Source organism: Periplaneta americana, chromosome 12, assembly GCF_040183065.1.
Source record: "Periplaneta americana isolate PAMFEO1 chromosome 12, P.americana_PAMFEO1_priV1, whole genome shotgun sequence".
In the NCBI taxonomy this organism is placed as follows: domain Eukaryota; kingdom Metazoa; phylum Arthropoda; class Insecta; order Blattodea; family Blattidae; genus Periplaneta; species Periplaneta americana.
The window spans coordinates 53,400,438-53,425,261 of NC_091128.1; the positions used below are offsets into that span (position 1 = coordinate 53,400,438).

Genomic DNA, 24,824 nt, shown 5'->3' on the forward strand with positions numbered 1-24,824 from the left:
ATGTCGCACAGTCTAACGCCTACACAACACTGAATGTAACCTTCGCCTCGGAATGAACTGTCAGAGTACCCTCTTAATGTCTCCTTTAACGGCAACGACCTGCGGAAAGAAAAAATGTCCCGTGAATTTCAATGTTGTGAAGGCCATAACTCGGAAATAAAGCATTTCCGGACACATGTTGTAATGAACTATTTTGACTGTCTACATGTGGGAAATACATACCTGAAATTATGCCCCGTATTTTTGAAACACCCTGTATAAAATAAATTCAACTTATAACGAAAACGAAAAATATGCAAAGAGCACAACGCAAGGCTGTCGTCACAGATGGCAATACAACATTTCATGAGCAAAACTTGAACGAATGCGAAGGTAATCTATGCTAATAATAAATCTGTAGCCGAAATGTTTCTGGTAATTTTCGATTTTCCAAAAATAATTGGTCCTAACATATATAATTAATCACCCTGAAACCGAAAATCGCTTTTTTGAAATTTTTGTTTGTATGTCTGTCTGTCTGTCTGTATGTTTGTTTCCTTTTCACGCGATAATGGCTGAACGGATTTCGATGAAAATTGGAGTATAAATGAAGTTCGTTGTAACGTACATTTTTGGCTATGTGGCATTCAAAATACATTATTTAAAAGGGGGGGTTATAAGGGGGCCTGAATTAAATAAATCGAAATATCTCGCTTATTATTGATTTTTTGTGAAAAATGTTACATACCAAAAGTTTCTTTAAAAATAATTTGCGATAAGTTTTATTCCTTGAAAAATTTTGATAGGACTGATATTTAATCAGATAAATGAGTTTTAAAATGAAAATAACTGCCATCTAAGGCCGTGTAATGAATTTAAAAAAAATATGACTTCGTCTATAAGGGACCTTGGACAGCAACAATCCAAAGCTATGAAAGATAGCCTACAGATAATGTTTCTGTGTTTGTATGAAATGATATCGGAAGCTAAATTAACCGATTTGTATAATTAATTATTAATTCACCATTGGAAAGTGTAGTTTATCTAGATGGACATAATTCTGTAATGTTATTACAGTAACTTCTGAGTGAATCGAGGACAGGTAAGATTAAAATAGCTTCTTATGCACAGAAAACTTGATAGGCATTTCTGTACATTCGTTTCCTGTATTTCCTAAAATAATTTTTATGACCAAATGAGTGGTTTCTGGATCAAAATTATCGCATTTTAATTATGCAAATACAATCTAAATTAAGTAACATAATAAACGATTTATCCTTATATCAAACACGAATGTTCCCTGGATCAAATGTCCTATTTTAATTATGTAATTAATTTATATTTATTTCTAACGGGTGCAGCGGAGCGCACGGGTACGGCTAGTAATAATAATAATAATAATAATAATAATAATAATAATAATAATACTTACAAATGGCTTTTAAGGAACCCGAAGGTTCATTTCCACCCTCACATAAGCCCGCCATCTGTCCCTATCATGTGCAAGATTAATCCAGTCTCTATCATCATATCCCGCCTCCCTCAAATCCATTTTAATATTATCCTCCCATCTACGTCTCGGCCTCCCCAAAGGTCTTTTTCCATCCGGTCTCCCAACTAACACTCTATATGTATTTCTGGATTCCCCCATACATGTTATATACCCTGCCTATCACAAACGTCTGGATTTAATGTTCCTAATTATGTCAGGTGAAGAATACAATGCGTGCAGTGCTGCGTTATGTAACTTTCTCCATTCTCCTGTAACATCATCCCTCTTAGCCCCAAATATTTTCCTAAGAACCTTATTCTCAAACACCCTTAATCTCTGTTTCTCTCTCAAAGTGAGAGTCCAAGTTTCACAACCATACAGAGCAACCGGTAATATAACTGTTTTATAAATTCTAACTTTCAGATTTTTTGACAGCAGACTAGATGACAAAAGCATCTCAACCGAATAATAACACGCATTTCCCATATTTATTCTGTGTTTAATTTCCTCTTGAGTGTCATTTATATTTCTTACTGTTGCTCCAAGATATTTGAATTTTTCCACCTCTTCAAAGGATAAATCGCCAATTTTTATGTTTCCATTTCGTACAGTATTCTGGTCACGAGACATAATCATAATATACTTTGTCTTTCGGGATTTACTTCCAAACCTATCGCTTTATTTGTTTCAAGCAAAATTTCTGTGTTTTCCCTAATCGTTTGTGGATTTTCTCCTGACATAGTCACGTTATCCGCATAGACAAGAAGCTGATGTAACCCTTTCAATTCCAAACCCTGGCTGTTACCCTGAACTTTCCTAATGGCATACTCTAGAGCGAAGTTAAAAAGTAAGGATGAAGTTCATCTCCTTGCTTTAGCCCGCAGTGAATTGGAAAACCATCAGGTAGAAACTGTCCTACACGGACTCTGCTGTAAGTTTCACTGAGACATATTTTACTTAACCTAACTAGTTTCTTGCGAATACCAAATTCAGTAAGAATATTATATAAAACGTCTCTCTTAACCGAGTCATATGCCTTTTTGAAATCTATGAATAACTGATGTACTGTACCCTCATACTCTCACTTTTTCTCCAATATCTGTCGAATACAAAAAATCTGATCAATAGTGAATCTATTACGCCTAAAACCGCACTGATAATCCCCAATAATTTCATCTACATAAAGAGTTAATCTTCTCAAAAGAATATTGGACAAAATTTTGTACGACGTCAGCAAAAGTGATATTCCACGAAAGTTACCACAGTCTTGTCCCCCTTCTTAAAAATAGGTACAATTATGGACTCCTTCCATTGTTTTGGTACCATTTCCTTTTCCTAAATAGCAAGTATAATTTTATAAATTTCGCTAGACAATGCGCTTCCACTCTCTTGTATTAATTCTGCTGGAATTTGATCAATACCTGGAGACTTGCAATGTTCAGAAGTGTCATATTTAACTGCTTTAAAAGCACGGTGTAAGTCATCTTCATTCCAAACTTACTGCCGGGCTGCAGGGCTTTGCTTTATATTCTGTCGACGTCTAGAAATAACGATACCTTTGATATAATAATACTCCTCAATTGTAGGCCATCTATCCCGGAAAAATCTGGCCATATCTCCCATTATTACAGGAGAGATGGCCATACTGCGTAATAAAATCTGACAGCAGTGAAGAGAACAAATACAGTTAAGAAAGAATGTTTAACAATGCCTTACCTCTTTAATAATATTTCCAGTAAATTTCCTAACAAAATGCAGTATTTCTCTATTGTTATTTCAGGAGATGTAAAATTATTGCTTGCTCATAAATTCACGAACGGCTACAAAACTCGGAAATAATAACCTTACGTTTTGGCAGGTGCAACAATCTCTTCGTTTAATTAACATCTGGCGGCAAACCGATTTTTATTCGAAACAGATGATTAGAATAAAAATGAGAGCGATTGGTCTTCTCACCTTCATGGCTGTCTCCCCCAGAATTATAATAATAATAATAATAATGATTTATTTTAGCTGGCAGAGTTAAGGCCGTAAGGCCTTCTCTTCCACTCAACCAGCAAAAAGTGTATATACATATGCATGAACTTACAAAGAATCCAACAATTTGATTGAGATGAGAGTTACATGTATACAAAAGTTATTTACAAATTAAACAACAAAATACTATGAACTATTAATTAAACACTGAAATAAACTGTGTAGCAGAATTAAACTAAAATACATAGAATGTTAATATATTTCAAATAATATTAGATAATAGAAAGAGATTATTACGAGACAATTAAAATACAGCACAATCAGGATGATGTCTAAAGAAAAAAGTAACAATGTAGTCAGTGATAGTTTAAATCAGTATGATTGGAGTGAAATGCTAATAAGGTTATCTTTTAAGCTGTTCTTAAAGGTGTTTATTGTCTTGCAGCCCCTAATACTTTGTGACAAGGAATTCCATTGACGCGAGGTGGATATTGTAAAAGATGATGAATAACAAGATGTTCTATGAAGAGGTATACTTAGCGTGCCACAGATAAGTGATCTGGTATTTACATCGTGGTTAGAGTATAGATAAGAGAAACGAGACGAAAGGTAATTTGGTGTTGAAGTGTGCAGAATTCGAAAGAGTAAAGACAGAGAGTGTAAAGTTCTACGTTCTTTAAGTCGGAGCCACGAGAGACTTGCGAAGGACGGTGATATGTGATCATACCGTCGGATGTTGCACACGTATCTGACGCACATATTCTGAGCTCGCTGTAACTTGACTGACAATTCAGAACTTAGGTCACTTAACAAAACGTCACAATAATCGAAGTGCGGCGTTATATCCTACACTAGATAAAAAAATGCATTCACATGCATGTCGAAAGCACTTACCATTCGTTGGGGTTTTTGGCGTAATTCTCTGCCAGGATGGCTGCACCCACTCGCATTCGCAGATCGAGATCCATCACAGCCGACAGGTAATCTGCAACATGAAAGTTAAACTTGCAATGCATAGCTCTAGGTAGTGTTTTCACTATCAGCTGATTGTAGGGTAAGTATCATTCGTTCACAAGTTTCTGACCAGCCTTATGTTAATGTACGAGCAGAAAATTAAATTTAATTATACCAATGGGAGCTGCAAAATTCTTCTAAAACTGAACTAAAAAGAGCGACGAAGAAAATGAAAACCATACTTTTAGCGTTTTCAGTTACCTATGACAACAAGTGAGATAGCTCGCCGATCGCAACTGGGAAGAATTTCATTTATAACTTGGGACAAATATGAAGTGGGAATTGTAGCACTTCCTATGACACAATTACGGCTGTAATAGCAGAATTTAATTTTCATGTGAAAGATAGGCTATCTTCTTTCCTTAATAATGGAACAAAAGTACCAAAAAAAATAAAAATACTCGGATAGAAGTGTACCCATTGGACCTTTTTCCTTACAAATTTCACAAAATCTGTTGACTTCAAACTCCAGACATTTTCGTGAAATGTCGATAACCGACTGACCTACAATTCAGTATAACAATAATAATAATAATAATAATAATAATAATAAATAAATAAATAAATGGAACTTTGCTTACAGTCCCTCAAGTACAAAGAATTTGTTTTTCACATAATAAAGATGAACGACGAACGTTACAACGTTGCAAGTATTTGATACAGTAAAAGTAAGACATTAACCGAATTTCGCTCTCCGTCTGTCAAATACAAAATGTTCTTCGTCACATGGTGAAGATGTACGGGAAAGTAGCCTAAATCGTACCGGCGCCGAAATCGTACCACTATTAATATTGAGGAAATTATTGCATGCAGGAACCATCTCGGAAATTTTTCATGAAATACAAATAGATACTGACACTCGTCCGGTTTCCGGCCTATCACCCAAGACAAAAGCTGTATTAAATCGTAATTAATAGCAAGTTCTGATTTCTCATATAAGATTTTGTTACTCTTTCGTAAACTATTATTGAAATATTGAGTTAATTTAATGCATGTCTTTTATTACACCTAACATATAAGATTGATTGCATTATTTAAACGTTAAAAATAGTCACTGTAACAGCTTTGTTTAGGTTATAATCTCAATAGTTTGCTAGGAGTGCTAGTTTCCTAAATCATATCCTTAAAAGGTTGCTCATATCGTACCAGTACGATTTTGGCAACGTGAACAATTAACGTTAGGTGGATAATAGTTTTAAATTTCAGAATAGATAATTAAGAAGCATTGTGCGTGAGACACGGATTTAAGACTGATCTCACGCTCACATGTACGTGAGCTGAAATCTCACGTATTTGTGGATTACAAAATTTTAAAACAAGACAGTATCCCTGAAGATGTATGGGAAAATGCTGAATTCCAAGATGAGGTGTAAGTAAGTCGGTACATTTACCGAATGGGCATATTTATCTCAGATGAAACTAGCAAATGGAGAAGTAAGGTACAAGAACCTACCTAAGGTTTCAAAATTGGTTTTGATAATTCCATATTCTAATGCTGACGAAGAACGTGTTTTTTCTATGATAAGGAAAAATAAAACAGCTTTTAGACCTTCATTGAATGTGGATTGTACGTTAACATCTGTCTTGACCATGAAAATGGCCATCCCTGAGCTATACCACACATTTGAACCACCAAGAAAAGTGATGGCTAATGCTGAGAAAGCAACGCATCAGTTTAATAAAACACATTGCAATAAAGAGTGAGATTTGTATCGTTTACAATTAAGTGCAACATGTTAAGTTATTTTATGCTGTGTTGTTTTCCACAAAAGTGATGAATATTACATAAAAATAATTTACATTATAAAAAATTGTCGTTTACTATTAATTAATTATGAAATAAATGGATATATGAAAGGAATTTGTTGTCTTACTCATTTTACTTGAATTTCACTCTTTCTGACTAGTAATGGGCAAATGAGAATACGGAAAATGGGAACCAAGTGATTTACTTAAGACATTGGATGAATTTCGATCCGGAGCAGTGGGATTGAATGAATGTTGCCGTAAGTATGAAATTTCAAAACAGACTTTCAAGTGACATTTGATGGGCAAGGTGAAGAGAGGTCTGGAACGTCCAGCAAATAGATTCGTCAAAGGGATGAATATAGCATTTCCACGGGAAATAGAAGAGGAATTGGTTCGACATATACAGTACTTTCTGAACTTACTATAACAGACGTCAGGTAGCTTGCCGCTGTTGTAGTTCTTATTTTGAGAATTTTATGTATATTTTACAAATTGATATGATTTAAGCAAATTTAGGTACGATTTAGGAAACTGGGCGCATAAATCGTACCGCTCGCAGAATTAATAAAAATGCCTTTTAAAAACATTAGATAATTAATTTAAAAAATCTAAAAAATATATATATATTTTGTGTCTCATGGTACTATCCGAATGTCTAACAATATATGCAATTCAAATTCCTTCCCATTTCGAAATAAATAGAGAAAGACTGAAAAGTGATACGATATAGGCAACATTTCCCTAACTTTTTCAAACAGTCAAAAAGAAACAGACAAACTAAGTACAAACAACGTGCAATTTCTTGATACAATTAAAGTAACAGAGAGACTTAGTGAAAATAATCAATACAATAAAATTAATAGCGGAAGCAAGAGAAAACTACGTGAAAATCTTTGATACAATCGCAGTAACATGAAATGTGAATGTAAATTACGTGTAAATCGTTGATACAATTAAAGTAACAGAGAAAATGAGTGCAAACTACGTGGAAATCTTGGGAAACAAAATAATACTAGTAATTCCACAATTTGTGACATCTGGCCGACATCTACGGGTAATCATTAGGATCCAGAATACAAATCAGAGGTTAAATTAAAAATAAAATACAATATGATTTGCGGAGAGAATACAGAACAATGAAAAATTTTAAAATAAGTACAATTTGATTTCGGAGAAACATGAGATGAAAGTACAATGAAGAGTAATGAAATGAAGTAAAAAAATAATATTACGTGTTATACATGTGATTGTGTAAAATCGATAATTAATCTCTCAATGCCATTAGACAAATTTTGTTAATGTCCTCATTAGAAAATTTAAGAGAAAGAAGAATAGTTTTGGTTAATTTAAATGAAGTTCCCCTAGCGCCAAAAAGAAGTTCTTAACAAGCTCTCGAAAAATGCTACTAAAACAACGCCATATCACAGCTGGAGACGAATGCGTTCCTGTTCTGCGACCGGTGCACCGCAGTGTACAGGCCAGTTACTTTATGGTCGACGCGAGAGAGGAGAAGGTTCGACTGTGGGAGGGAGACCGATCCGAGACGGAGCGAATGGAGGGAGGGAAATACAGTCATATCAGAAATGAAGTCTCACGTCTCTCCCGCACGTTGCAGCGTCTGCATAATTTTGAGCTCCTGTCACTGTGTTCACTTCATACTCCGGAACAATAGTCACTAATAAACACTAAAGAAGTAAACTAACATGGAAATACAATCAACAGCAGTTCGGAACAATAATAAACACTATAGAAGTAAACTAATGTGGAAATACAATGAGCAGCAGTTCGGACAATAGTCACTAGTAAACACTAAAGAAGTAAACTAACATGGAAATACAATAACCAGCAGTTCGGAACAATAATAAACACTAAAGAAGTAAACTAACATGGAAATACAATCAACAGCAGTTCGGAACAATAATAAACACTAAAGAAGTAAACTAATGTGGAAATACAATGAGCAGCAATCGAATCACTATATTTAACGGTGAATCACTAATTAACAATGAAATATACTCATGCGGAAATACCGGTAATATTCATCAGTGCTTAACTGTTACCTTACCCATCATCATCATCATCATCATCATCATCATGATCATCATCATCATCCATGTAAAAGATGGAGCGGCCTTCTTCTCTGTACTTCTTTATTTTCCTCAAATACTGCAAACTTTTGGCCCTAATGCTGTGATGCTCCATCACAATTTGGCGATTATTTTGTGTTTTTTTTTCCAATGAAATCCTAATTTCAAAATAACTTTCCTCAAAGTCGAGATACCTCCCTGAAAGTCGATAGTCTTTCAATTTCAATTATATATATACAGTAGGCCTATATTTAAGTGTGGGCCGCTATTTCTGTGAAATATAGAACTCGTGCTTTGGTTCGTCTTATGACAGATTGATTAAAGTTGTCCACAGTTGATTTTGGCGCCGATTATCAATGTCTTTAGTCTCCCTTATTATTTGGCTAACACAGCTCTCAGACACAGCAGTAACCTCTGCTACAAGTTTTCCAACATTCGTTAGGTTTTTTCTTCCGGTGCTATCTTCATAAAGCGCTACACGTTGCTCACGACTTCTCGCGACTGTGAATGCAATACCCGACCTTTCAGTTTACTTCTAACAGGCAGCATTTTCACAAACAGAATAACAGTGAATCTAGACAATAAATACTACATACTAAACAATACAAAACAGAAGCACTACAACTATTTAAGTAACTAAATGAAATGTACGTAACAAACACACTAAATTGCCATATACAAGACAGTGGTGGTGTAGTAAGTCCTTAGCGCAACTGTACGCCCACACTAACGCTCCCGAGATGTGACCGCTACCGCAGCCAAGGGAAGACTAAAATGAACACCCCTTCGAACAAACAGTGAACTCGCCCAAACCACTGCGTCGCCAGGCCAGAGCTGTCACCATAAAGTAACTGGCCTGTACCTATTTATCAATGGAAGTCATCAACAAGCCTACCGTTGTGTTAAACTAAGTGCTGCATAAAGTAAACAATAATCAAAAGAAAGGGATTTCGGAACAATGAATTAATTTACAAATTCCAAAACTATAATTATTTTTTAAGAAAACCGATTCGAAAAGTTCATCCAACAACCTGGTACCTCTGTGTCCACTGCTTCTGACTTAGGCTACGTGATAATATTGTTGATTCAAATCATACCGATAAAGTAGACAACAATAATTCTTCGCCAGTAAATGATATTCATTCATTCACAGTGTTCTGTCCAAGAGTAGGTCTTTCACTGCAAACCCAGCATTCTCTAGCCTTTCCTATTTTCTGCCTTTCTCTTAGTCTCTGCATATGATCCATATATCTTAATGTCGTCTATCTTCTGATATCTTCCTCTGCCCCGAACTCTTCTCCCGTTCACCATTCCTTCCAAGTAAATGATAGTGACATTTTATTTCCTCCGTTAAGTGCAACGTAGTAAAATGTACAGTAGTGGCAAAAAAAACCGGACCGAACCTTGTAGCTGATTTTGGAGCCTTGTTCACTCCAGAGCGTCGGTGCATATTCCTTGGACCCGAAACCACCTGTGCAGTTGAACAGCCACGCAACTGGTTACTGTTTTCGTCCGGTTTTTTTTTTGCCACTACTGACAAAATGTTCAGACGCGGCGCGACGCAAAAAACATCTTTAAGTTAAGCGCTACGTAAATTTTTTCATCAATTCTTCCAAAAGCACAATCCCTCTGATGATATCTGCAGTGCTTGGGAAAAGTGACGTAAGTCAGTTTTCACAAATCTTTTTTGATAATTTATTGACAACTTACACTGGTTTATGTCGATTTGATTTTTTTCTGTATGAATTATTGTAATGGGAGGAATACCTATGTATTTTTTTTTTCCAAGCGAACAGATATTCCGTAAGTTGTAAATAAATTATCAAAAAATGTTTGTGGAAACTGACTTGTGTCACTTTTCCCGAGCACTACAGATATATGACTGGTAAAACTTTCGGGGTAATGGCCCTGTTGACTGTTTGCATTACAATTAATCGATTAAAGAACAGGGCGGCAAAATATAAAATGCCCTGGGCGCAGAATGTCTAAATGCCCTGCTCAACATTCAAATCTCCTCCTGCTAACTCGGTAGAAGGAGAAAAATTACGACTTGTAGAGAAGAGTTGGCATGTCTGACATTCTGAAGGACATCGACTTCAAGGCAGTAATTATAAAGGAATTCTTTGTAAGTAAATTCCGCAAATGTTTGTGTTGAATACATGGTCAATAATAAATAGTCCATGGTAATTGCATAATGTGCGTCTGTGTTAACTCAGTATGATTTGCCAACCAAAGTACCTTTCTATGTTGAAATATTTATTTACAAGTTCAGGGCTCATGCTGTATTGTCCAGATCTTTGTAATGATTAATCTTTATTGTGCATCATGTTTCTAATGTCAGAACACTGATTTTATTGGAGGTACTAATAAATCATCATCTCCTTCATGGATTAGATCATTACTGGCCTCTTCCGGCTCCAAAGTATAGTTGATCACTCCATCTTTTGGTTGGTCGTCCTCGACTTCTATGACCTTGAGGCTTATAATTTAGGATCATAGGGGGCAGCCTTTCTTCATTCATTCTGCTGACGTGTTCAAACTATTTATTTCTATATTCTTCTATTTTTGTTACTATGCTGACTATTTGTAGTTCTTTGCGGATATCTTCATTTCTTTTCTTGTCTAAAAGAGTAAATCCTACTACATATCGAAGAAATCTCATTTCTGCTGCTTCCACTCTTCTTATCATGCTTTTATTAAGGGTCCAGCATTCCAAGCCATACATCAATACAGGTAAAGCTAAAACGTTATGGAACTTGAGTAGAGTTTCTCTTCTGGTTTTCCTTCCTAGTGTTCTCTTAATTGTACCACAAATATGTTGGAATAGGTTTAATTTTCTGTTAATATTCTTTGTCCTATCATTTCCTAGGAAGATTCCTAAATAGTTAAAATCAGTTACTTGTTCTATTAAAAGGTTATTCACTACTATTTTGGCTCTTACTATATTCTTCCCATGGAACGCCATTACTTTGGTTTTACTTGGCGATATCTGTAGGTTATATTCAGCAGCAACTCTAATTGAAAAATGGCTCTCTGTAAGCTGTCCTCGTCAGTTACTATCACTGCCCGATCATCTGCAAAGAGGAATGTATGTAATTTTCTATTATCAACTCTAAACTTTTCTGATAAAATATATTGCCATTTCCTTATGACATCGTCAATATAAAGGTTAAACAGAGCGGGTGCTAAAGGACATCCTTGTCTTACACCTTGATTTATCTCTACATTGGTAGTTGACTGTCTGTTTCCATTTTTTATTTTTATCATTGTTCAGCGTACAGGCTTTGAATTGCTCTTATTATGTGACTTGGAAAGCCTCGTAGGTTCATTATATCCCACATTATATTTCTTTTTACATTATCAAAGGCTTTAACATAATCTATAAATGCTATAAATATTGGCAAATTATATTCCTTTCTTTTCTCAAGCAGTTGCATTATTGTAAAAATTCAGTCACAAGAAGACCTGGCGTACTAATAAATATGAGTTTATTTCATAGATAATTTACATGTTTAATCCAATGAGTGGTCGTGTAGACAGGGGCCAGTACATTGTTTTGCCTGGGGACTGTAATCAGTGGTCGAATTAGGGCGGTATCGCATACCGGAAGTAAAATAAGACGCCAAAAGTACACTGGCAATAAAAATTTAAAGTAGATTGTTATTTAGTGAAGCTGAACACACAGTCAATTACGCTAACCATTAGCGTACGTTAGCTCATTATGGTTATTGCTCTCTATATCTTTGCACACTTCACCTCCACACTTCTCGATGCAAGGTCGAGCCCTTTCCATCCTCCATGTCATGAACTCATAAGTGACGTAACAATAGTGTCTGCAATTTGAATAAGTTTCAGATAAATGCTGATAAAGTCGATTTCGCTCTTAGTATAGAGAATTAAAAACTACCACATTAACTGTTTGTTCTTCTAGCAGTTTGGTTGTTGAATGATAATAATTTAAGCAATATCATTTAAAATTTTAATCGCAAAAATAGGACAATCGCGTGACTTATCGGTTTATTGAACGTTCAGTGTGGTTAGTTCCAGTTGTTATCTGGATTCTCATGAGGTCATGACATAATCTATCCTTTTCGTCTTGTTGGGCTGTTGGTGTCACTGGTTTGGATTGTCAGAGACTGTCGGACATTATCTAGTTTCAAAAATAAACTAACATTGCACTTTTTCAATTCAGATTCCTTTCAGTTATAAGCCCTTTTCTCTGCGATAGTTTTGTAAAAATATATAATATATTTCTTTTCCTTCCTTTCCCCTTTTTTGTTCTCTTGATCACCAGATGAATTTATTATGATACCCTTGTTTATTGTGAATTTTATTTAAATATCGATATTTCTTTTCTTTTCTATTATTATTTTATTACATTCCATTTTGTTATATTCTTCCTTATGTTTTCCACATTAACTATTTGTACTAAATGAGTTGCTTTCACTATATTCCAATGTATTTTAATTTCTTTTTTTCTATTATGCTATTATTTTCATGTTGTTTAGTGTCAATTTTATTATGCTATTATTATTAATTTTTTTTGTAATATGTTAGTATTCTGCTCTTTAACTTCTTGTTAAATTTTCACTGCTTGTATACTTTGTGACCTGGTGGAGTGTAAGAGAAGGCCCTATGGCCTTAACTCTGCCAGTATTATTATTATTATTATTATTATTATTATTATTATTATTATTATTATTTGGATTTGGTAAGTGTGACTTTTATTTTGCATTATTGATGTGGTAAGCGAAAAATGAGTTTATATTTGTGGTTAAAACAAACATCTTTCTCCTGTAAACACGTTATAAAATGAAATTGAAACATAAAATCACTTCGTGCTCGGCAAAAAACAAAGATCTTTATCTACAAGAATTTTGGAAACACTGTTGAATGCAGTTGAGTTCAGTTTCTTAGCAAACTGATTAATTTTAGTGTATTTGTTTATAACATATTCTTTTGAGGACAGGGCCATCATAATCTGTACGCTGTCTTCGACATTCCTGCAGTAGCGCTTGATGTCTTATTTAGAATTGTGTTATTTAGTTCGCAAGCGGGAACAATGTCTAATTATTTTCAGGAAAACAGTTGTAACACAGCACAAGTTTGTACAGGGACATCATTTTATTTTTACTAACATTTTTAATATTAACCTGGCTATGCCTTTAGAGAAACGGAAACACAGTTTGCTACCCCTTTCCACGACTGTAGTTCGATGATACTGGCGTAAAAAAAATCACTTTACTAGGTATAGGAGGGAAGAAAAGTAGTTCATCCATTTACGTAAACTAGGAAATATCGCGATTTTGAGTTCGATAATTTTCATTAGGTTTTTGTTTAATCAAAATACAGTACTGTATTAAGAATAAGTGTTTTTACTCACGAACTGAGTTATCCATGCGAACGTATTCATTATGCAGTGTATATTATACTGCATACAGCACATTAGTGTACAATATAGAGAAAGAAGTTAAATTTAAAAATAATCATAATATGAATATTTAAACACATTTTTGAAAATGGTGGCCGTTCATTTCGAAACAGGCTTCAGTTCTTTTGTGCATATTATCGCATTATAGACTATTGCGTCTAATTTCAATTGCCAGTTTCGTCCTTCGTACTAGCAACTCATGTTGAAATAATTATTTATCTACTTTATAAAAGCGTACCTCACGTACTGTAAATTCAATCTTCTCTTCTGCCCGACCCGCACAGATAAAATTACTCAGGCATGCTATCTACTGTCCGTCCAAGTGGTTATGCCGCAGGATCGTAGAAAGGAAGTCACGTGACAGTTAATTACTTAATGAGGCCCTTTTATTTAAGTTATTTTAAACAGTTGTATAATATTACGTAAACGTCCAATTCCTAATAGAAATTAATGTTTTTTTTTTTTTTTTTTTTTTCAGAAAAGAGCTAAGACAGCCCAGCTTTTACAGAGGGGCGCAGCAGAAGCAGGTGGGGGAAATCGGGATGCGACGTAGGCAAACGAACAGTACCTGTGCGAAAATATGATTCAATATTGAAAGCTCTTTCGTCACTGGAAAACGCAAACATATTTCTGGAACGTACTATACTACTAACTCAGTGCTGTTTACTATATGCGGCCTTCATTCTGCGTGGAGGACAGCTGGAACTTCATTAGTAGAAGGGGTGGGAGTGAAGTACATTCAAAAACTCAGGTACAATAAAGATTGAAGTAAAAATAAAATGATGTCCCTGTACATACCAGCAGTAATTTATTTCCAATTCGACCACTGTGTGTAATGTTGTTAAGACAGCCCTACGTGTATGACGCCTTTAATTGTAACTTCAGGAGACCATATCCAAATCCTAAACTCCTTTGTTGGGGTCATGTAATCATTATACATTTCCTGGGTGTCACTGTACAAGTACTCCTTTGGACAGAGTGATAAGAAGTGCTGGCCATTCGGAAGATTTGGAAGGTCTTCACGAAAACATTGTTGAAATTCTCTCCATTCATTTCATCATGATAAAACTTTGCGGTACTAATGTTACCCCTCCTGTTCTATAAAGACTAGTTATGTTCCAAGTGCCAAATCTCAAAACCTTATTCCTTTGCTGTGGTCGTGCTACAGAATCAGTCCTATTCCAAGGCTTATTGTATGGATTCGTAACAAGCTGTTTTTTTTACGGTGATGGGTTGTTAGCCCTTCGCCCAACCCCCAAGCTGGAGGACCACCCCTTATCGGCTGTCCACGACTGCTTATTCAATATATTCGCAGCTACCCTCCATATCTGGAGGCCGTCTCCTCTATCCGCAACCTGAGGACGCGCCATGCCATGATGATAGGGACCCACCGTACATTCGAATAAATTTACCACTTTAGAAAGTTCCAACGAAGTTGAGAAAGAATTAGATGTTAACAGTGTGTGGGAAAATATCAGAGATAGTATCAAAATTGCAGCTGAGCTGAGCATAGGTTATTATGAAACTAAGAAAAAGAAACCGTGGTTTGATGAAGATTGTTGCATTGCAGTAGAAAGAAGTAAACAGGCAAAATTGATATTCTTACAGGATCCAGTTAAGGAGAAGAGAGATAATTATTTCAATGAAAGACGGGAAGCAAGTCGTACACTTAGGAATGAAAAGAGAGGTTACTTGAAGGAAAAACTGAATGAGGTAGAAACAAATAGTAAGAATAAAACATTAGAGATTTATATAAGGGTATAAAGGAATTTAAGAACGGATATCAGCCGAGGGTAAACGTGATCAAGGATGAGAATGGTGACTTGCTTGCAGACTCTCCATCAGTCCTAAACAGGTGGAAAAACTATTTTGCGCAACTACTAAATGTACATAGGCCAAATAGAAATGATCGGGACGAAATTGAAATACAAACTGCTGAGCCATTTGTACCCGAACCCACGCTTTCAGAAGTCGAAATTGCGATAGAAAATCTGAAAAAGTACAAGTCTCCAGGTATCGATCAAATTCCAGCAGACTTAATACAAGAGGGTGGAAGTGCATTATATAGCGAAATTTATAAACTTGTAGTTGCTATTTGGGAAAAGGGAATTGTACCAGAATAATGGAAGGAGTCCATAATTGTACCTATTTTTAAGAAGGGGGACAAAACCAACTGTGGTAACTTTCGAGGAATATCACTTTTGTTGACGTCGTACAAAATTTTGTCCAATATTCTTTTGAGAAGATTAGCTCCGTACGTAAATGAAATTATTGGGGATCATCAGTGTGGTTTTAGGCGTAATAGATCGACTATTGATAAGATTTTTTGTATTCGACAGATACTGGAGAAAAAATGGGAGTATAAGGGTACAGTACATAGTTATTCATAGATTTCAAAAAGGCATATGACTCGATTAAGAGGGAAGTATTATATGATATTCTTATTGGATTTGGTATTCCCAAGAAACTAGTTCGATTAATTAAAATGTGTCTCAGTGAAACATACAGCAGAGTCAGTATAGGTCAGTTTCTATCTGATGCTTTTCCAATTCACTGCGGGCTAAAGCAGGGAGATGCACTATCACCTTTACTTTTTAACTTCGCTTTAGAATATGCCATAAGGAAAGTTCAGGATAACAGGCAGGGTTTGGAATTGAACGGGTTACATCAGCTTCTTGTCTATGCGGATGACGTGAATATGTTAGGAGAAAATACACAAACGATTAGGGAAAACACGGAAATTTTACTTGAAGCAAGTAGAGCGATCGGTTTGGAAGTAAATCCCGAAAAGACAAAGTATATGGTTATGTCTCGTGACCAGAATATTGTACGAAATGGAAATATAAAAATTGGAGATTTATCCTTCGAAGGGGTGGAAAAATTCAAATATCTTGGAGCAACAGTAACAAATATAAATGACACTCGGGAGGAAATTAAACGCAGAATAAATACACGTATGGGAAATGCGTGTTATTATTCGGTTGAGAAGCTCTTATCATCCAGTCTGCTGTCAAAAAATCTTAAAGTTAGAATTTATAAAATAGTTATATTACCGGTTGTTCTGTATGGTTGTGAAACTTGGACTCTCATTCTGAGAGAGGAACATAGGTTAAGGGTGTTTGAGAATAAGGCACTTAGGAAAATATTTGGGGTTAAGAGGGATGAAGTTATAGGAAAATGGAGAAAGTTACACAACGCAGAACTGCACGCATTGTATTCTTCACCTGACATAATTAGGAACATTAAATCCAGACGTTTGAGATGGGCAGGGCATGTAGCACGTATGGGCGAATCCAGAAATGCATATAGAGTGTTAGTTGGGAGACCGGAGGGAAAAAGACCTTTGGGGAGGCCGAGACGTAGATGGGAGGATAATATTAAAATGGATTTGAGGGAGGTGGGATATGATGATAGACACTGGAGTAATCTTGCTCAGGATAGGGACCGATGGCGGGCTTATGTGAGGGCGGCAATGAACCTTCGGGTTCCTTAAAAGCCATTTGTAAGTAAGTAAGTAAAACTTTGCGCATCGTGTGACTTGCGTTAACCCAGGTCTCTTTCAGGTGGTAAACAATTTTACCTTGCTCGCTGTTTTCTTTTAGTGATCTGAGCTAATTTTGGTGTTATAGTACTGTGTTATCTTCATCAATGAGGAAGAACTTTCTATTTCTGCTCTCGCATTTGAATTCCAGTTCTTGTGTCAAGAGCCTATGCACGAGAGAAATTAGGAAGCGTACCGTTACCACTAACCGTTGTCAAAACTTTGTTCACCGGAAGTTCATTTTTGATGTGCTTTCCCGCGAAGAATACATTCTCTTGTTTCGTTGTAATTGTCTGACAGTTGTAAACACAGTCAGAACTTCTTGGAAGTTGAGAGTTTTTCTCTTGAATTCACTTTCTTCCGGGCTCTATTTAAGCCTTTGACGTATTGGTTAGCACGAAGATCAATCTTGTCACTTCTTCCAAACCCATTCCCAGTTATCAGCACATGTTCTGTTACATGTGATTAGAACACGTCTTTGTTGGCCATTTTGCAATGATTTACTTTTAGAGATCCTTTCTTTCGTTATAGGGCCTTTGGTCCACTACGTTTCGTCCACTTTTTTTGTCCACTGACACATTTGTCCATTTCATGATTAGTCCATTAAGTTTTGTCCACTGACACATTTGTCCATTTCATGATTAGTCCATTAAGTTTTGTCCACTGACACATTTGTCCATTTCGTGATTAGTCCATTAAGTTTTGTTCACTGACCATTTAGTCCATTTTCATGCTTCGTCCATTATGTTTTTGTCCACTGACACATTTGTCCATTTCATGATTCGTCCATTAAGTTTTGTTCACTGACTATTTAGTCCATTTTCATGCTTCGTCCATTATGTTTTTGTCCACTGACAGATTTGTCCATTTCATGATTCGTCCATTAAGTTTTGTTCACTGACCATTTAGTCCATTTTTATGCTTCGTCCATTATGTTATCGTCCACCGACTATTTCGTCCACTATGACATAAAACATATTTCATTTGATGAAAATGAAATTTATTTAAATTTAAATGTGTTGTTGAATGTACATACTGCTTGTATTATAAACATGATTAGTCATCATTTTCTTCTTCCTGAAGAACTTTAGCAGGGTTAATTCTATGAAATTCCTCTCAGATAATATGTTTCCAGCCGGCCATCGTTCTTGTAGTCTTCGTACCGTGCAACCAGTTCCCTGATGCGTGCATCATTATTGAGATATGTGTGACTTAATGGCGCATGGACTCCTTCCAACAGCTGAGTAATCACGTGCTCATTTGATTCCTGTTCATCCAGCAAGACTTCCGAAAACTTCCAAATGCTGGGATGATGAACAATCATGAGTTTTTTTAATTTACTATGCTAACCTTCGACGGCATTGTTAGTCCTCTGCTCCCCACTCAAGACTGCTTCGTACACACTCCATGTTTCCGGTGGAAACCTTGCATCGTAACACTCCTCTATATTTTCAGATGAATAAATTGTGAAATAGATGAAATGATAAGTAACATATTGGACACGGAAGGAAACAGCATTACAGTATTAAATGAAGGAAAATAAAAGCGTGAATCGTCCGCTAAGTTTAAAATCGATGAAAATAGTGTAAGAATGAGAATGCTGCCCCGTATACAGGATGTGAAGGGCCAGCAGGACCAAATGGTTGAGTGAAAACTTAATATCATATCTTCAGTCCATGTCTTTTAATACTGTCTGATGAAACGAAACGATACTAGAACGTTTTATTTGTGCCGTCAACGAAAGAGAAACGTAATGATGATAGTGGATTGCTCATTCGTGTGAGAACTATAAATAAATGTAGAACTATTCGCTTACTTCATCGTGAGGAGTTTGTTTTGTAGTTTTGAAAGCCTCGCTGTGTCAAAAACGTATTCGTAATCCAGCAAAATGAATGTGGTGAAACAGTAGCCTAATCGTGTTATACATGTATCAGTATAATTATAAACAGTAATCGTAGTTATACAAATATCAGTATAATTATAAACAGTAATCGTAGTTATACATGTATCAGTATAATTATAAACAGTAATCGTAATTATGCATGTATCATTATAATTATAAATAGTAATCGTAGTAATACATGTATCAGTATAATTATAAACAGTAATCGTAGTTATACATGTATCAGTATAATTATAAACAGTAACCGTAGTTATACATGTATCAGTATAAGTATAAACAGTAATCGTAGTTATACATGTATCAGTATAATTATAAACAGTAATCGTAGTTATACATGATCGATATAATTATAAACAGTAATCGTAGTTATACATGTATCAGTATAATTATAAACAGTAATCGTAGTTATACATGTATCAGTATAAGTATAAACAGTAACCGTAGTTATACATGTATCAGTATAAGTATAAACAGTAATCGTAGTTATACATGTATCAGTATAATTATAAACAGTAATCGTAGTTATACATGTATCAGTATAATTATAAACAGTAACCGTAGTTATACATGATCGATATAATTATAAACAGTAATCGTAGTTATACATGTATCAGTATAATTATAAACAGTAATCGTAGTTATACATGTATCAGTATAAGTATAAACAGTAATCGTAGTTATACATGTATCAGTATAATTATAAACAGTAATCGTAGTTATACATGATCGATATAATTATAAACAGTAATCGTAGTTATACATGTATCAGTATAATTATAAACAGTAATCGTAGTAACACATGTATCAGAGTAATTATAAACAGTAATCGTAGTTATACATGTATCAGTATAATTATAAACAGTAATCGTAGTTATACATGTATCAATATAATTATAAACAGCAATCGTAGTTATACATGTATCAGTATAATTATAAACAGTAATCGTAGTTATACATGTATCAGTATAATTATAAACAGTAATCGTGGTTATACATGTATCAGTATAATTATAAACAGTAATCGTAGTTATACATGTATCAGTATAATTATAAACAGTAATCGTAGTTATGCATGTATCATTATAATTATAAATAGTAATCGCAGTAATACATGTATCAGTATAATTATAAACAGTAATCGTAGTTATACATGTATCAGTATAATTATAAACAGTAACCGTAGTTATACATGTATCAGTATAATTATAAACAGTAATCGTAGTTATACATGTATCAGTATAACTATAAACAGTAATCGTAGTTATACATGTATCAGTATGATTATAAACAGTAATCGTAGTTATACATGTATCAGTATAATTATAAACAGTAATCGTAGTTATACTTGTAACAGTATAATTATAAACAGTAATCGTAGTTATACTTGTAACAGTATAATTATAAACAGTAATCGTAGTTATACATATATCAGTATGATTATAAACAGTAATCGTAGTTATACATGTATCAGTATACTTATAAACAGTAATCGTAGTTATACTTGTAACAGTATAATTATAAACAGTAATCGTAGTTATACTTGTAACAGTATAATTATAAACAGTAATCGTAGTTATACATGTATCAGTATAATTATAAGCAGTAATTGTAGTTCCATATCCTAGCTGTGAAGCAATGTACGAATACTATGGTTGTAAATAAATACAATACAATACATGTATCAGTAGAATATTATAAACAGTAATCGTGGTTATACATGTATCAGTATAATAATTATGAAAATAATGTTCAGTATAATTATAACTAATTGATTTAAGGGGATTTTTACATGAAGAAATTGAAAAAAATATCAGTTCATTAATATTTGAGCGAAACATGCGTTTCCTATTTCTCAATCCGCGTGCGTCTTGAAACCATTCCTTTAACGTCCAACCGAAATATGACTTGCTACTTTTCTGTAACCTACTCGTCATCGAGTTTCATACCTTGTATCTTGTTCCAACATAAATTAAATAAAAAATAAGAAAGAATTGCCACTGATAACGTACGTTAAATTGAGGGCACACAAAATAAAACAACAATTGTGATGTGCCAGTATAGTCGCCCATATGTAGGTGCATCAATTCAGATAGTATATTTAACGATAGCTGTAGATTTTTCGGTAAACAATAAAGTTCTGCTTTGGTTCAGATGAAGCAACACGAATCAGCTGTTTCCAGAACAATGCCACACAATGACGAAACGAAACTTTCTAATTCAGAACCCCGTGTTGCTATTATCAATTACAACAAGTTAAGATGAATCCCGTGTTAACTGGTGATAGCCGAAGTCAGATTGCGCCACCTTGCAAACAAATGCACAATTAAATGAGGTTACAATGTTTCCTTCGATATTAAAGGTATTAGTTTTGGTGTCCCGAATAGCGTAGTAAGTTCACGGCACGTAAAGATTCCTGTAGAGGGTTCCAAGAGAAATTTATCGACCATTTATCTCCCACAAGGAAATTTATATGTACAGATACGGAATTAAAATTTGGAGCCAGTCTTTCATATGCCTGTCCACAAGTAGCATATATACAGGGACTCTTGTTTACTGTACATGCGCAGTGTGATGTAAGCGAAACTGATACAATAAGGGAGTTCCAGATTTTATTTCCGTATCTGTACACCCTTTGACACGGAAATGGTCGCTGTTCAGAAACTAAGTCCGAATAGTTCGGGAATTAGCGTGTACGCTATGTTCACTAACGTGTTTTTTTTATGGTTTATAGCAGGTATGCTCATTCTCTGACTCCCGATTACGTTCTGTAATCACAACCTTCCAATGTAGAGATCGACGGATGACTGCGGAAGGCAAGGAAAGCAATTCAAGTACTTAGTAAACGTACGAACAGTGCGGGACAATGACACAGTCAAAACCTTCTGTAAGCAAACGATCATTCTGTACAGTGTGGGAGAAAGACTATTTGTTGTGCGTTCGGTGAAAACGTGAACTGTTTACTATGTTGTAAGGTACTGTCAGGAATACTACTGAGCAACATAAAACAACATTATACGCTCTGTCACCCAGAAAATGTCGAAGTGATAGGGAAGCTGTTTTCTGTAATATGCATTCATATACCAACGTTATTATTATTATTATTATTATTATTGTTATTATTATTATTATTATTATTACTGTTATTATTATTATTTGATTTTATTCCAAAAGAAATACATGTTATGATAAAATAATTTTTTCAGGAATTGATAGCACTTCATGAAAGGTCAAACATTGAAGAAAGTCGAACAATTAGTGCCTGAATAAAATATAGTTAATTATATCTCCGTACTGGAACAGCTCAAATGTGAATTCACAGAACATCGATTTAGTTCGTTTCAGACGTATGGAGAGTGATATTAACCTTTTTGTCAATTCCTTCATAGTAAATGTACAATCCCTGAGAGTGCAGTTCCAAGATGCGTTAATTGATTTACAAAGTGACATATGTAGAATTCAGAAATGCAGAGAATATGACTTGACAAGAATAGAAGTGTTAAAAAATGAACAAAATGAAATATCCCAAGATGAGCTTATTCGCTGCCGCTGTGTTAGCTACCTTCGCCTCGACATACTGTACGTATGTGAACAATTATTTTCGAGAATGAAGGTTGCTAAATGGATACAGATTCCGATTAACAGATGAGCATCTTTTGAGCTAGCAGCGCACTGCGGTAAATTCGTTGAAAATAGATTTCCGATTACTTGCAGAAAAGAAAGATCATGTTGAATAGACCGCAATGTATGGTGGAATATGAAAATAACACTACATATAATACAATAATATTATAACTATATTAAACATAATAAATAATGTAATAACTGAATATTACAGTGTATACTCTTTTCTTTTTCAAATTCAGTTTATTATCCGTATTTGTTAGAGTATGAGAGCCATGACACGGGCGGTGCTGCAAAGTACAGAGCGTTCGCCTACGGGTGAGGCCAGGAAAGCGGCATGTACTGATACGCCGCTTTGTGCGCGCAGTTGTTGAGACACGCTCGACAATCAAGGACATCAAGGTCGACAGGTTATCAGTTGTGAGCCAGATGTTGCAGTATTTAACAGTACAGTGCAGTTTCTTGACACAGTTGCTTAAATATTCAGCGTGTGTGTAAAATTTGTTAACAATGCAAAAAGCAAAATTCACGCTTGAACAAAGAGTTTTTATGTATGATGCATATGTGAAAACAGAGTCATGTAGAGAGGTGCGTAGGCAATTTGAAGTGAAATATCCGGGTGCTCCAATTCAGGGTAGAGAAACTGTTAGACGTCTTGTTAACAAATTAAGGACAACAGGGTCGATAAATGCTACAGTTCCTGAGCGAAAATGAAGAGTATTGACGGGAGACAAAATTGATGAAATCAGTGCATCATTTACACGCTCTCCTAATAAATCTCTAAGACGTGTTTCACAGGAAGTTAGTGTTTCAAAAACATCAGTCTTTACTGCTAAACTTTTAAAATTAAAACTCTACAGAGTATAGTATAGAAAGCGGAAACTTACGGATAGACGATTCCCGCAAGCGACAACGCAGGCAGGCCGCTTTCCTGGCCCCACCCGTAGGCGAACGCTCTGTAGTTGCGGAGCCTAGTCCGTACACTGTGTATGTTATGCAGTGCAGCATCATCCATGTAATCGGTGCTTTTACAATTTTGAGCATACCTGGTTTATAGTCATAACGTCGTGAATTCGAATCCGCTTCATTTGAAGGAAATCTTCATATATATTATAAACAATTATTACTGATTTTAAATAATTACGATTTCATAATTGGGAAATTACGGTAGGTAAACTGGATAATTTTACAGTAAGAACTCTCGTTACAGAATTGAAAATGCAATCCCCTAAAAAAAGAAAGAAAGAACAAGAAACAATAATCTGTATCATCACACAGTTGTTTAGTCAACTGTCCCAAGACAGATCTGAACCTCATCAGGATAACAAGAAGGCACCATTTATGAGGCAACTAGGCCAGGATATAATGAGGTAGGGTGGCCAGTTCCTTCCCCCCTCCATTGCATACATCGCTAACTAGCTACATACAGTATTATACTAGTCAGACTTCAGTTGCATACAAACAATTGTTCTTCCTCTGACACATATCGTCAAGAGAGATGTACAGGCTGATAATAGATATGTATATCAGCCAGAACCTCAATCAGAGGAGCATCACAGAGTAAGTGTAGATAAAGATAATTATTAAATAAAAAATTTGTTCATAAAAGAATAATATCAGCACTAAAAAAGGTCAAATTTATCAGTGACAGGTTATCGTATTTAGAACTTGAGGGTAGATGGTGCGATATCATAGTTATAAATGCTCACGTCCCTACAGAGGAGAAAGACGACCATATAAAGGATACCTTCTATGAGCAATTGGAACCCACTTTTGATTAGTTATCTAGATATCACATGAAAATTTTATTGGGCGATTTCAATGCTAAAGTAGGACGGGAGGATATTTTTAAACCGATTATTGGAAAAAAGAGCCTACACGTAACTAGTAATGACAATGGAGTTAGGTTAGTCAACTTTGCGACATCAAAAAATTTAATTGCCAAAAGTAGATTTCCCCATAAGCATATACATAAATATACTTGGACTTCTCTAGATGGATTGACACACAACCAAACAGATCACATCTTG

The 24,824-nt window shown here is 35.1% G+C and overlaps 1 protein-coding gene across 1 annotated transcript in view; it reads right to left on the reverse strand.

The window, feature by feature from the left end:
• LOC138710436 (uncharacterized) overlaps positions 1-24,824 on the reverse strand; it is a 391,568-nt gene that overhangs the window by 183,687 nt on the left and 183,057 nt on the right. Inside the window, exon 3 of the mRNA XM_069841331.1 lies at positions 4,343-4,433. Coding sequence (XP_069697432.1) covers positions 4,343-4,433 — 91 coding nt within the window. The remainder of the gene's footprint in view (positions 1-4,342; positions 4,434-24,824) is intronic.